This window comes from Myotis brandtii, unplaced genomic scaffold (genome assembly GCF_000412655.1).
Source record: "Myotis brandtii unplaced genomic scaffold, ASM41265v1 scaffold1213, whole genome shotgun sequence".
Taxonomy (NCBI): domain Eukaryota; kingdom Metazoa; phylum Chordata; class Mammalia; order Chiroptera; family Vespertilionidae; genus Myotis; species Myotis brandtii.
Window position 1 is genome coordinate 486,855 of NW_005354228.1, and position 13,386 is coordinate 500,240.

General features: G+C 48.3%; 1 protein-coding gene across 1 annotated transcript in view; it reads left to right on the forward strand.

Moving 5' to 3' along the window:
* Positions 1 to 13,386, forward strand: part of SLC9A2 (solute carrier family 9, subfamily A (NHE2, cation proton antiporter 2), member 2) — a 166,891-nt gene that overhangs the window by 124,435 nt on the left and 29,070 nt on the right. The window contains exons 6-7 of the mRNA XM_014533124.1: positions 4,227 to 4,316; positions 4,818 to 4,888. Of these exons, the coding sequence (XP_014388610.1) occupies positions 4,227 to 4,316; positions 4,818 to 4,888 (161 nt within the window). The remainder of the gene's footprint in view (positions 1 to 4,226; positions 4,317 to 4,817; positions 4,889 to 13,386) is intronic.

Sequence of the window (13,386 nt, forward strand, 5' to 3'; positions counted from 1 at the left end):
GGGGCCGCGGGAGCAGAGGGGGGCCGCGGGAGCAGAGAGGGGCCCGCGGGAGCAAGGGGGGCCGCGGGAGCAGAGGGGGGCCACGGAAACCAGTCCCTCTGCGCCTGCTGCCCAGCAGCCCTCACAGATCCCACTCTCAGGTGGCGTGTCTGTTGAGCCAAAGCCGAGGAATGGCTGAAAATTGTACTTGAGCTTTGCAGCTATGTTTTGCAGGGGTTTGATGGAAGCCTGAGGTGGTGTGTTTGTTTGTTTGATTGTTTGTTTTTAAGGGAGTGAACTATCTTTCTAGTCCCTATCGGATTGCTCCCCAGGTGACCTAAATTAGAAATTTTCCAATGCGCCTTCTCAAAGGTGTTCTTTTTTTCCCCCCTCTGTCTCTCCCAACCAAAGACCTAGGCTCCTGTAATATAACATCTAATTTAAGGAAATAAATTCATACGACACTCAGAGGTTCCAAGTACCCTAGTTCCAAAGCATAAGGATTGAGAAAGGAAGGAAGGAAGGAAGGAAGGAAGGAAGGGAGGGAGAAGGGAAGGAAGGAAAGAAGGAAGGAAGGAAGGAAGGGAGGGAGAAGGGAAGGAAGGAAAGAAGGAAGGAAGGAAGGAAGGGAGGGAGAAGGGAAGGAAGGAAAGAAGGAAGGAAGGAAGGAAGGGAGGGAGAAGGGAAGGAAGGAAAGAAGGAAGGAAGGAAGGAAGGGAGGGAGAAGGGAAGGAAGGAAAGAAGGAAGGAAGGAAGGAAGGGAGGGAGAAGGGAAGGAAGGAAAGAAGGAAGGAAGGAAGGAAGGGAGGGAGAAGGGAAGGAAGGAAAGAAGGAAGGAAGGAAGGAAGGGAGGGAGAAGGGAAGGAAGGAAAGAAGGAAGGAAGGAAGGAAGGGAGGGAGAAGGGAAGGAAGGAAAGAAGGAAGGAAGGAAGGAAGGGAGGGAGAAGGGAAGGAAGGAAAGAAGGAAGGAAGGAAGGAAGGTAGGTTGAGGGAAGGAGGGAGGAAGAAAGGAGAGAAACAAGGAAGGAAGGAGGGAGGGAGGGAGGAAGGAAGGAAGGATTGAGGGAGGGAAGGAGTGAGGGAGGGAGGGAAATGGAGGGAGGGAGGAAGAAAGGAGGGAAGGAAGGAGGGAAGGGAGGGAGGGAGGTAGGGAAGGAGAAGGGAACCAAGTAAGGAAGGAAGGAAAGAAGGATTGAGGGAGGGAGGGAAGGAGAGGGATGGAGGGAGGGAGAAAGGAAGGAGGGAAGGAAGAAGGGAGGGAGGAAGGGAGGGATGAAGGGAGGGAGGGAGGAAGGAGGGAACCAAGGAAGGGAGGAAGAGGAGAGGAAGGCAGAACTTGTGAAATCTCTCCCATGGGGCATGACATGACTCTGCAGATAATCCAGAGAGAGGAGTGACCATTGAAGGGAGCAGTGTCAGCAGCCCTTGCCTACAATCAGTACTTGTTATTAAGTAGAAACTAATTATAAGGCACTAGAGGCCCAGTGCACGAAATTTGTGCACTGATAGGATCCCAACTGGCTGCCAGCTGCCACCGGGTACTGCTTCCCTTCCCCCAGCCAGCCCCGCCCCCTGGTCGAACTCCTGGATGAACTCCCAATTGAGGGGACAATTTGCATACTACACTTTTATTATATAGCATGTTATAGTTTAGAAACTTCAGCGGATCAGGGCACCAGGCCATGCCTGTTTCCTGTAGTTGTTCAGTTGTGTCTTATTTGTGACAGTGCAGTTATTTCTCGATTATTCGCCCAGAAAGGAATTGGCACAGGACTGGAGCAGGCCCTTGTCCCATCTTTATTTTTATGTGCTATATTTACAACTACCATGGACCCACTATTTACTAAATGAATAGTGACAGAAAAAAGCAGGTAAAATGACAGATTAAGTCCTTAGAACACATTACATAGTTTTAAAAATTGCAGTGATTTTGTTGATGTTTTCCCTGGAGTTATTAAACTAGTGGCTTCATGGACTCTGGATTCAGTGAAATCCATCTCTGTCAAACACATGTTTGCACCTCTTTTCATTTACATAAGTTATAAATGACAGAGTGTGTATTGATTAGACAACTGCTATTACCACCTATGTTATTTCAAAGCAGCACACTTTGAAAGTGACACAGATACAATGAAAGGTGTGTCATACCAAATTTGGTCAAATCAGTTCACACTTCAGACAGTTAAAGTTAAGCTGAAAAATGCCCAAAGCTGGATTGATGGGATAAAATGAATGGCCTCATTTTTTAAAATGCGTGTGTGTGTGTGTGTGTGTGTGTGAGAGAGAGAGAGAGAGAGAGAGAGAGAGAATTTGTTTTATTAAAAGCATTCTTAAAGATTTAAAGATGTGTGGAAATATAAGATTGAAATCAAATGTACAGCAGGGAACATATCTCAACATATCCACTACCCCCAAAAACCCCCAGTAACCCCTCCTATACATGTATTCTTCATGCCAAGTAGTGGCAGCCTTCACCTACTAAGCAAGAAACTTAGGGAACTTCACTGACCCCCCTTCTCACTGCCCCTCACCTGGCCTATTTTAGGGATAGTATCACCTAATTTTAGTTATATTCCTGCTAGTTTGTTTGACATCTGAAAGTCCTTGTTATTCTTTTTCTAAATTTTTCTGGTTACATTTGCTCTCCCAGCCTCTCAGCTTGCTCTCTCACGTCTGCTACAAATCCTTTGGAAAGTTATTGGGGTTGTACTGCATGGATGTTGAGATAAAATCATTGTCATAATATTGTTCAGTAATCCCATCTAGGAACTGTATATCATTTTAAAACTCAAATCATTTTAATATCTTTTAATTAAATTTTATAGTTGGTTTTGTAAAGGTTCTATGCATTTTGTGATATATATGAAGAGAATATTTAAGTATACATACATGTGTATTTAGTGTCTACACCAGGGGTCCTCAAACTACGGCCTTCGGGCCACATGCAAATACAAATATTGTATTTGTTCCTGTTTTGTTTTTTTACTTCAAAATAAGATATGTGCAGTGTGCATAGGAATTTGTTCATAGTTTTTTTTTAACTATAGTCCGGCCCTCCAACGGTCTGAGGAACAGTGAACTGGCCCCCTGTTTAAAAAGTTTGAGGACCCCTGGTCTAGACAGTACACTACTATATATCTAATGTATTACTTGTACTCTGCTGCATACTATTATATGTGTTCTCTCTCTCTACATGTAGATACAGACATAAGTATAGTTTTCATTGCTATTGTATAGGTGTTTATTGATTCCTTTTTAAATCGGTGTAAGGGATGGATTTGTGTATGTGATTTTATGTAGAGACACTTCATGAAACTTTCTTGGTACTTTCAGAGGAAAAATAATCGTCTTAGATATTTTAGGACCAACATAAAGGATCCCTGAGCCGCAATCACCTTGTTTTTCCCGAGTCTCTCTCCCGCTCTGTGTGCTCCCCCTTGATTGACTGGGGCGAGCGGAGCCGGCCCAGCACAGAGCGGGTTCCCTGTTGGTTCCCGGTTGTGATGGAAATGCTTTTCATGTTTCGTTATCAAGTCCGCTGTTCCCTGAGATTTTTGGCAGGTATTTTAGCGTGTTAAGGACATTCCTTTCTGTTCCCTGCTTGCCAGACATGCTGTGGTTCTCTCATTTCCCACGCTGGGGTGAAACATGCCCAGCCCTCCGTGCCCTCCTGGCAGCCAGCCGCGCTCCTCCGCCCAGCGTGTCTGAAGGCTCCCCTCCGTGCTCCCGCGGACGACGCCTGCCTGGGCTCGCGCCCTGTGTCTCGCTCACCTCTGCCTGCTCTTAGCTGTTTGGGGTATATTTTTCTCCCCCTCACACTATAGTCCTCAGCTGAGGTCCTTAACTATTCATGTTTGTGTCTTAAATATCCAAGCTCCTGACATGTATGAAATAGATGCTCAATTAAAATTGTTTTAATAAACCAATGAATGTAAAAATCATTGAATAGTTAATACAAGCAGATGATTCCTGTAACTTGGATAATACTTTATTCTTTCTTAGAATTTCTTTCTATTCTTAGAATTACATTTTCAGTTTCTTGCGTCTTGTTCATCCTGCTTCTAGCGCATGCCCTCGGGAAAGACGCCAGCTGCTGAGGAGGAAGAGACCACACAATGTCCACACACCGGGTTGCATCTTGGGAGCAGGATATCTTTGCTGGTTATGGGACCTGAGGAAAATAAAAGTTATCATTGAATTTTTAATTTTATTTTATAAGAAAATTCACTTTCTCTCTTTACATGCAGGGAATAACCATTCGGCCACTAGTGGAGTTTCTTGATGTTAAAAAGGCCAATAAGAAGCAGCAGGCCGTGAGCGAGGAGATCCACAGCCGGGTAGGTGCCGGCGGGGCTAATGGGCAGGTGAGGAAGAGGACGTGGGTTCGGGCCCACAGTGCGGTGCCAGGGGCTCGGTGCCTGAAGAAGAGGGAGTGGAGGGAGGTAAAGAAGAGGGAGGGCTGAGAAAGGCATGAGTTGGGGTGCGGAATGAGCGAAGCCTCGGGGTGGCTTCTCCAGCTCAGCCTGGTGAGCTCCCCAGTGAGGGGCCCTCATCACCTCCTTCAACTTGAAAATCTTTCCACTAGAAAATTATCATATTTCATATTTTCTAAAATTATGGATAAACATTTAAAGATGAAAAAAATAATCTCAGAATTGCTTAATATCCATGTGACAAACATCTCATCAATGTTAGAAGATTGATTCTTGTTTCATTGCTTTCAGTAAAAAAAAAAAAAGCAAAAGCTACTAGTATTTGAAGTGTAGGCATGATATGAATAGAGTAGAAATTAGTGCTTTTAGTTAAGATTAATCAATGAGCTGCTTTCTTCTTTCTAGTTTTTTGACCATGTGAAGACTGGGATTGAAGACGTCTGTGGACACTGGGGCCACAACTTTTGGAGAGACAAGTAAGGAGGCGGAGCCCTCACCTGATGAGGTGGCTCCCGACGGCTCTGGGCACTCACTGGCGGGAGTTGTTTTTCAGTCATGTTCCCTGTGTTGCCAGAGTGTGTTCTTTAGGACAGAGCTGGGCTGTAACAGACCTGAAGCAGCGGCGGCTTTAACAAGACAGAGTGTGTTTCTCTCTGGTATACACAGCCAGAGGCAGGCAGTGTAGGTCTCCTCACTGAGTTCTGCTCACAGGTTCCTCACAGTCCCAGGGCCCTCTGTCTAGTTGATGCTACTAACAACTTCCATTTCAAAGTTGCTTCATAGACCAAAATGTCTGCTCCAGCATTAGCTCTTATGCATAACGTCCAGGCTGACCTTGGGAAGAAGGATCGTGAAGAGACAAAGAATATGTACTAGCCTCCTCCTAACAGGGACACACACATTTCCACACAGTCCCTCCAGTTACATCACAGGCCTGGCCCTTCGCAGCCAGGCCCAGTCGTGGGACACTTCTCACTGCAAGTGACACTGAATGCAGTCTATTTGGTAAAAACTGGGGGTCCCATTACTATTTGTTCTGCCAAATATCTTGAGAGCATCTGAGGACATAAATAGACTAACAGAAATAACAAGTATTTTTAAAGCTACACTTAGCTAAAAGATTATGTGCACTTATATAAATGCGTCTGTCTATCATCTGTCCATCATCTATCACTTGTCTATCATCTATCATCTATCATCTATCTATCATCTATAATCTGTATGTCATCTATTTATTATCTATCATCTATCTATCACCTATCACCTATCATCTATCTATGATCTATCATCTATCATCTGTCTATCATCTATCATCTATCAATCATCTATCATCTATTATCTATCATCTATCCATCATCTATCCATCATCTATCATCTATCATCTCTCTATCATCTGTCTATCATCTATCATCTATCTATCATCTATGATCTATCTATCTATCATCTATCTATGATCTGTCATCTATCTATCATCTATCTATCATCTGTCTATCATCTATCATCTATGTATCATCTGTCTATATGTGAGGTTTTTACTTTTAAATGCTCTGTGCTGGATAAATAAGATTCGGTGTCTCTCTTCAAGGATCTTAGAGTTGAAGTGGAAAAGGCAGCCTAGCCAGTCAGAACCGCTGGCGAGAAAAGATTTAGGAAGGAGGTGGCATGTCAGATGGTCCCTGAAGACGGGCAGGTTCTAAGCTGTGGTTGGTGGATCCTCTTGCCCTCCTGCCTTGTCTTTCCTAACAGAGCCCACCCCAGCTGATTACAGGAAGTTGACCAGCCTACCAATTTCTGTAATGTAATAGAGGGCATTTTTAAGTGCTTCTGTGACGGCGCACTACCTGAGAAGTGTAAACGATAGACTCAGGCCTTTAAATGTTTGCAGTATAATAAAGGCAACAAAAAAGTCATAAAGCAAATAGAGGGGTGAGTGTGAGAGAGAGAGAGAGAGAGAGAGTGTGTGTGTGTGTGTGTGTGTGTGTGTGTGTGATGTCACTAAGTCATAAAATGAGTTGTGGAGATTTCAAATGCTAGAACCACCTTTATAACCCTGACCATACTGTTTACCAATGTAGAATGGCTCCTTGGACCCAGCCATACTTCATCACTAAAGGAAAATATTTATTTGTCGCATATGGACATAAAGTAATAAAACAACACAAACTAATATCTCCATTGTAAAAATCTGGCAACAGTGGCCATTTACCTTGGGCAGTGTTCACTGTTCTTGGAGGCGGGAGGTAGGCCAGAGCACCTGGCCGTCTGCCTGAGACCGCGGCCCTGCGTTACAATCCCTGGGAGCGGCTCGACGCAGATGGCTCTGCCTCTCCTCCCCACTGATCCCACAGCCATGCTGTCCCCCTGTTTCTCCCTTTCGCCAGCACTCTTCTCCCTGCCCCATCACCTGCTAGTCCTGCCTGGTGATGGGTGACAAGTGAATAGAACAGTTTGTTCCTTTTTAAGAGTAAAGATTGGGCTAAAGATTGATATCACTCCACTGCCCCAAACGAGGAAAAATATGAGTGTCCTGACCGGGTAGCTCAATTGGTTAGAGCCTCGTCCTGATAACACCAAGGTTGCAGGTTTGATCCCTGATCAGGGCACAGACAAGAATTAACCAATGAATGCACAAGTAAGTGGAACAACAAACCAATGTTTCTCTCTCTCTCTCTCTCTCTCTCTCTCCCCCCCCCCCCCCCCCCCCTTCTCAAAAAAAAAAAAATTGATACATACATTTTTTTAAAAATAGATGTGTTAGAGATGGGTTCCGGGCAGAGTTAGAAGAAGGAAGAGGTGGCCCCTGTGGTGTGTGGATTTGCCTGGGACACAGGTGGAAGGAGGATCAGGGAAAGGCTGGCTGTGTCCTGTCTTGCAGGGAGAGGCACTTAATCTCTGGGCATGAGCCTGTTCCAGCCAAACACTGCAAGTTGCAGGCTAATTGAACTGTAAATGCTAAATTTGTCAGAGACAACTGATTTGTGTCTCTGAAAGGCAATATTGTTACATGCCTGACTTGCTCTCTGCCATGTGCATACTTCATTTAATTATGTAAACATTTCCTTTAAGCATTTCATGCACAATGTTTTACAGGTAAATCTATAATAATAAAAGTGTAATATGCTAATTAGACTGGACAGCCGACGACCTTCCAGACGAAGCTGGGGCTGCAAGGGCCCAGGCAAGCTGCCGCGGCTGCGAGGGCCGAGCTCCTTGCATGAATTTTGTGCATCGGGCCTTTAGTTTTAAGTAATTTTCTGGATTGTCAAGTGCGCTGTTTATGCTGGGAAGTGGGTATGGAGGGATGCGGTACTGACAAGCCATTTCAGCTCTAGTTCTCTCAGGTCCTATCTCTGGTATGTACTAATTATTGATGTTACGAATGATGACATGAAAAGAAGTGATTGTTTTAGGTGTGCTGGGTACCCTTCCCTTCCCCCTGGAACCCTCATGCTGTGGCTTTCTAGTGTCCTGCAGAGAATTCCGGAGGCAGTGGGTCCTTGGAGAAAGACGTGACAGGGCAATGCAGTAAGGGGGTTTCTCAAACTTGTCAGAAGGAATCTAATGATGGAGAAAGAGACTTCCCATGTGCGGCTTGGCAGAGAAATGAAAGGTGTGGAAATAAAGCAGAAGAAAGAAAGTGCGCAGCTCTGCCCGGCCAGTGTGCTCAGTGCACCAAGAGGTCGCCGGTTCACAACCGGGCTCGCTGGTCCCCGCAGGGGTGTGCAGGAGGCAGCCAATTGATGTGGATGTTTCTCTCTCATCGGCTTCCATGTGTCTCTCCCGCTCCCTTCCTCTCTCTCTAACGTCAATGAAAACATCTTTTTAAAAAAGAAAGTGCACAGCTCCTACCCAAAAACACCAGATGTCATTGTCCTTAATGTTCATTCTTCATTTTGTTTGTCTCTTGGGAAAAGCTAAAACAATAATAATAATAAAAGAAATTTTAAAAAGAGGTGTTGCTGCCAAGAGTCCTGCTCAAACTCAGACTAAAGTCGGGCCCAGCAGTTAGTGCCGTGGCCAGTCACGAGCAAAACTTCTAAGGATGGCTCTTTCCTGATTCACAGCCCTCAGTGTTCCAAGCCCAGAGGCGGTTAGCGTTGTTTTCTGTTCGTTTTCAAAGCACAGGTGTGCCTATAGAACTCCTTGGGCTCATGGTAATCGCTGTAATAAATTTCTTTCTTTCTCAACAAATATTTACTGCATGCTGTTTTGTTTACATATTGACATAATAATGTTACATAACAAACCAACCCAATAGTCAAGTGCTCAAAACAATAGTCACTTATTATTAAAGCGCCTGAGTCAAGAGGTGGCAAAAAAGAGGCAGCTGCTCTGGGCAGGGCGGGCGGTCTGACTGTCATGCCCCTGCTCCAGGGGGTTGTGTGGTGTCCGCTGGCCCCGCTGCCTCTTCTGTACCTGTGCTGGCTTCACGCTTCTCCATGTGGCATTGCCCTTTGTCTCGGGACTGATGGTTACTCTACTCGCATCCTCCTCACGGTAATTGTGCAGGCACAGGAGGCAGGGTAGAAAGGCAAGCCTCTGCTTCCATCGCCATGCCTGCTGCTAGCCCACTGACCCACGCAAGGAACTTACTGAGCTGAGTGGCAGGAAGCGGGCCAGGTGGGTCACTTAGGCCAGGGTGGAAGGACATTGCCAAGCAATATGGCAGAGGATGTGTATATAGGGAGGAAATGAGGCCGCAGGATTCCTTCTTGTGTCCAAGCTTACAAGTGTGAGGCACTGAGCTGTGCTCTGGCGATACCCGGAAACAACCCCCACCTCACCCACGGAGGCCACTCTCGTGCAAGGAAACAGCACCACAAATACTAGATTCATAGCATGTTAGAAAGTAGCTTCTGTGGAGGAAAATGTATCCAGAAACAGAATAGGAAGTTTGGCGGAGAAAGGGTGACATGTCTGTAGGAGGAGGGTTCTCAGGAGGAGGAATAGTCAGTAGAGAAGCCATAGGTGGGAGCGCAGCTGGAGAGTGTCCAGGAAAACAAGGACACAACGAAGGCCACCAGCAAGGACACCAGGAAGGACACGAGGATGGACAGGAAGGACACCAGGAAGGACACCAGCAAGGAGACCAGGAAGGACACCAGGAAAGACACCAGGAAGGACACCAGGAAGGACACCAGCAAGAACACCAGGAAGGACACCAACAAAGACACCAGGAAGGACACCAACAAGGACACCAGCAAGGAAATCAGGAAGGACACCAACAAGGACACCAGCAAGGAAATCAGGAAGGACACCAACAAGGACACCAGCAAGGAAATCAGGAAGGACACCAACAAGGACACCAGCAAGGAAATCAGGAAGGACACCAACAAGGACACCAGCAAGGAAATCAGGAAGGACACCAACAAGGACACCAGCAAGGAAATCAGGAAGGACACCAACAAGGACACCAGCAAGGAAATCAGGAAGGACACCAACAAGGACACCAGCAAGGAAATCAGGAAGGACACCAACAAGGACACCAGCAAGGAAATCAGGAAGGACACCAACAAGGACACCAGCAAGGAAATCAGGAAGGACACCAACAAGGACACCAGCAAGGAAATCAGGAAGGACACCAACAAGGACACCAGCAAGGAAATCAGGAAGGACACCAACAAGGACACCAGCAAGGAAATCAGGAAGGACACCAACAAGGACACCAGCAAGGAAATCAGGAAGGACACCAACAAGGACACCAGCAAGGAAATCAGGAAGGACACCAACAAGGACACCAGCAAGGACACCAGCAAGAATACCAACAAGGACACCAGGAAGGACACCAGCAAGGACACCAGCAAGGACACCAGCAAGGACACCAGCAAGGACACCAGCAAGGACACCAGCAAGGACACCAGCAAGGACACCAGCAAGGACACCAGCAAGGACACCAGCAAGGACACCAGCAAGGACACCAGCAAGGACACCAGCAAGGACACCAGCAAGGACACCAGCAAGGACACCAGCAAGGACACCAGCAAGGACACCAGCAAGGACACCAGCAAGGACACCAGCAAGGACACCAGCAAGGACACCAGCAAGGACACCAGCAAGGACACCAGCAAGGACACCAGCAAGGACACCAGCAAGGACACCAGCAAGGACACCAGCAAGGACACCAGCAAGGACACCAGCAAGGACACCAGCAAGGACACCAGCAAGGACACCAGCAAGGACACCAGCAAGGACACCAGCAAGGACACCAGCAAGGACACCAGCAAGGACACCAGCAAGGACACCAGCAAGGACACCAGCAAGGACACCAGCAAGGACACCAGCAAGGACACCAGCAAGGACACCAGCAAGGACACCAGCAAGGACACCAGCAAGGACACCAGCAAGGACACCAGCAAGGACACCAGCAAGGACACCAGCAAGGACACCAGCAAGGACACCAGCAAGGACACCAGCAAGGACACCAGCAAGGACACCAGCAAGGACACCAGCAAGGACACCAGCAAGGACACCAGCAAGGACACCAGCAAGGACACCAGCAAGGACACCAGCAAGGACACCAGCAAGGACACCAGCAAGGACACCAGCAAGGACACCAGCAAGGACACCAGCAAGGACACCAGCAAGGACACCAGCAAGGACACCAGCAAGGACACCAGCAAGGACACCAGCAAGGACACCAGCAAGGACACCAGCAAGGACACCAGCAAGGACACCAGCAAGGACACCAGCAAGGACACCAGCAAGGACACCAGCAAGGACACCAGCAAGGACACCAGCAAGGACACCAGCAAGGACACCAGCAAGGACACCAGCAAGGACACCAGCAAGGACACCAGCAAGGACACCAGCAAGGACACCAGCAAGGACACCAGCAAGGACACCAGCAAGGACACCAGCAAGGACACCAGCAAGGACACCAGCAAGGACACCAGCAAGGACACCAGCAAGGACACCAGCAAGGACACCAGCAAGGACACCAGCAAGGACACCAGCAAGGACACCAGCAAGGACACCAGCAAGGACACCAGCAAGGACACCAGCAAGGACACCAGCAAGGACACCAGCAAGGACACCAGCAAGGACACCAGCAAGGACACCAGCAAGGACACCAGCAAGGACACCAGCAAGGACACCAGCAAGGACACCAGCAAGGACACCAGCAAGGACACCAGCAAGGACACCAGCAAGGACACCAGCAAGGACACCAGCAAGGACACCAGCAAGGACACCAGCAAGGACACCAGCAAGGACACCAGCAAGGACACCAGCAAGGACACCAGCAAGGACACCAGCAAGGACACCAGCAAGGACACCAGCAAGGACACCAGCAAGGACACCAGCAAGGACACCAGCAAGGACACCAGCAAGGACACCAGCAAGGACACCAGCAAGGACACCAGCAAGGACACCAGCAAGGACACCAGCAAGGACACCAGCAAGGACACCAGCAAGGACACCAGCAAGGACACCAGCAAGGACACCAGCAAGGACACCAGCAAGGACACCAGCAAGGACACCAGCAAGGACACCAGCAAGGACACCAGCAAGGACACCAGCAAGGACACCAGCAAGGACACCAGCAAGGACACCAGCAAGGACACCAGCAAGGACACCAGCAAGGACACCAGCAAGGACACCAGCAAGGACACCAGCAAGGACACCAGCAAGGACACCAGCAAGGACACCAGCAAGGACACCAGCAAGGACACCAGCAAGGACACCAGCAAGGACACCAGCAAGGACACCAGCAAGGACACCAGCAAGGACACCAGCAAGGACACCAGCAAGGACACCAGCAAGGACACCAGCAAGGACACCAGCAAGGACACCAGCAAGGACACCAGCAAGGACACCAGCAAGGACACCAGCAAGGACACCAGCAAGGACACCAGCAAGGACACCAGGAAGGACACCAGGAAGGACACCAGAAAGGACACCAGGAAAGCAGGAAGGCGGAGGCGCCCAGGTAAGAGGAGCACTAGCGGTGCAGCTCCAGGCTGTGTAGGGCCTCCAGGTCACTGCTTTTCCTCAGGTGAGATGCAGGGGAGTCTCATTGTTTGACATATGTTTTAACAGGATCACTCCGCCTTCTGTGTCAAGGATGAGCTGTAGGAATGCGGTGGTGGGAGCAGGTAGACCAGTCAGGTGCCCGTTGCAAGAATTCATGGAGAGATAACGATGTCTTGGACGTGATGATAGCAGTAGAAGTGGTGAGGAATGGCTGTGTTTTGTGGGTATTTTGGCAGCAAGACAAACTGCTGATCGGATGGACAGAGTACTCATTTGCCAGAGGTATTGTAACAAAGTACCACCATTGCGGTGGCTTAAACAATAGCAGTTTATTTTCTCAGTTCTGTGGGCTAGAAGTCCAAGGTCAAAGTGCTGGTAGATGTTGTTCCTTCTCAGGGCCATGAGGGAAGGGCCTGTCACAAGCCTCTCTCCTTGTTTGCAGACGGCCTTCTCTTCCTGCCTCTTCATGGCATCTTTCCTCTGTGCGTGTCTGTCCACATTTTCTCTTATTACACAGTCACGTTATATTGGACTCAGGCCCACTCGAGTGACCTCATTTCCATGTAATCACGCCTGTCTCCACATATGGCTACATTCTGAGGGACTGGGATTCTGGCTTCAACATAGAAATTTTTAGATGGACACCATCTACACTAATAAAAGACAAACATGCAAATTGATCGTACCTTTGCTACACCTTAAGCCATGCCCACCAGCCAATCAGAGAGACTATATGCAAATTAACCCAACCAAGATGGCAGCAAGCAGGAGGCTTGGTTGCCCAGTGATGGAGGAAGCCAAGCTTCCCGCCAGCCGCAGCCAGCTCTAAGCTCCACTCAAGGCAACAAAGTTTCAATTATAGAAGACAAATAAACCCCAGATACCTGCTTTCAGCCGGCCGTGGCCACGGAGCTGGAGCGAGCAGGAGGCTTGGGTTGCCCCTGGTGATGGAGGAAGCCAAGCTTCCTGCCTGCCGAGGCTGGCTCTGAGCTCCACTCAAGGC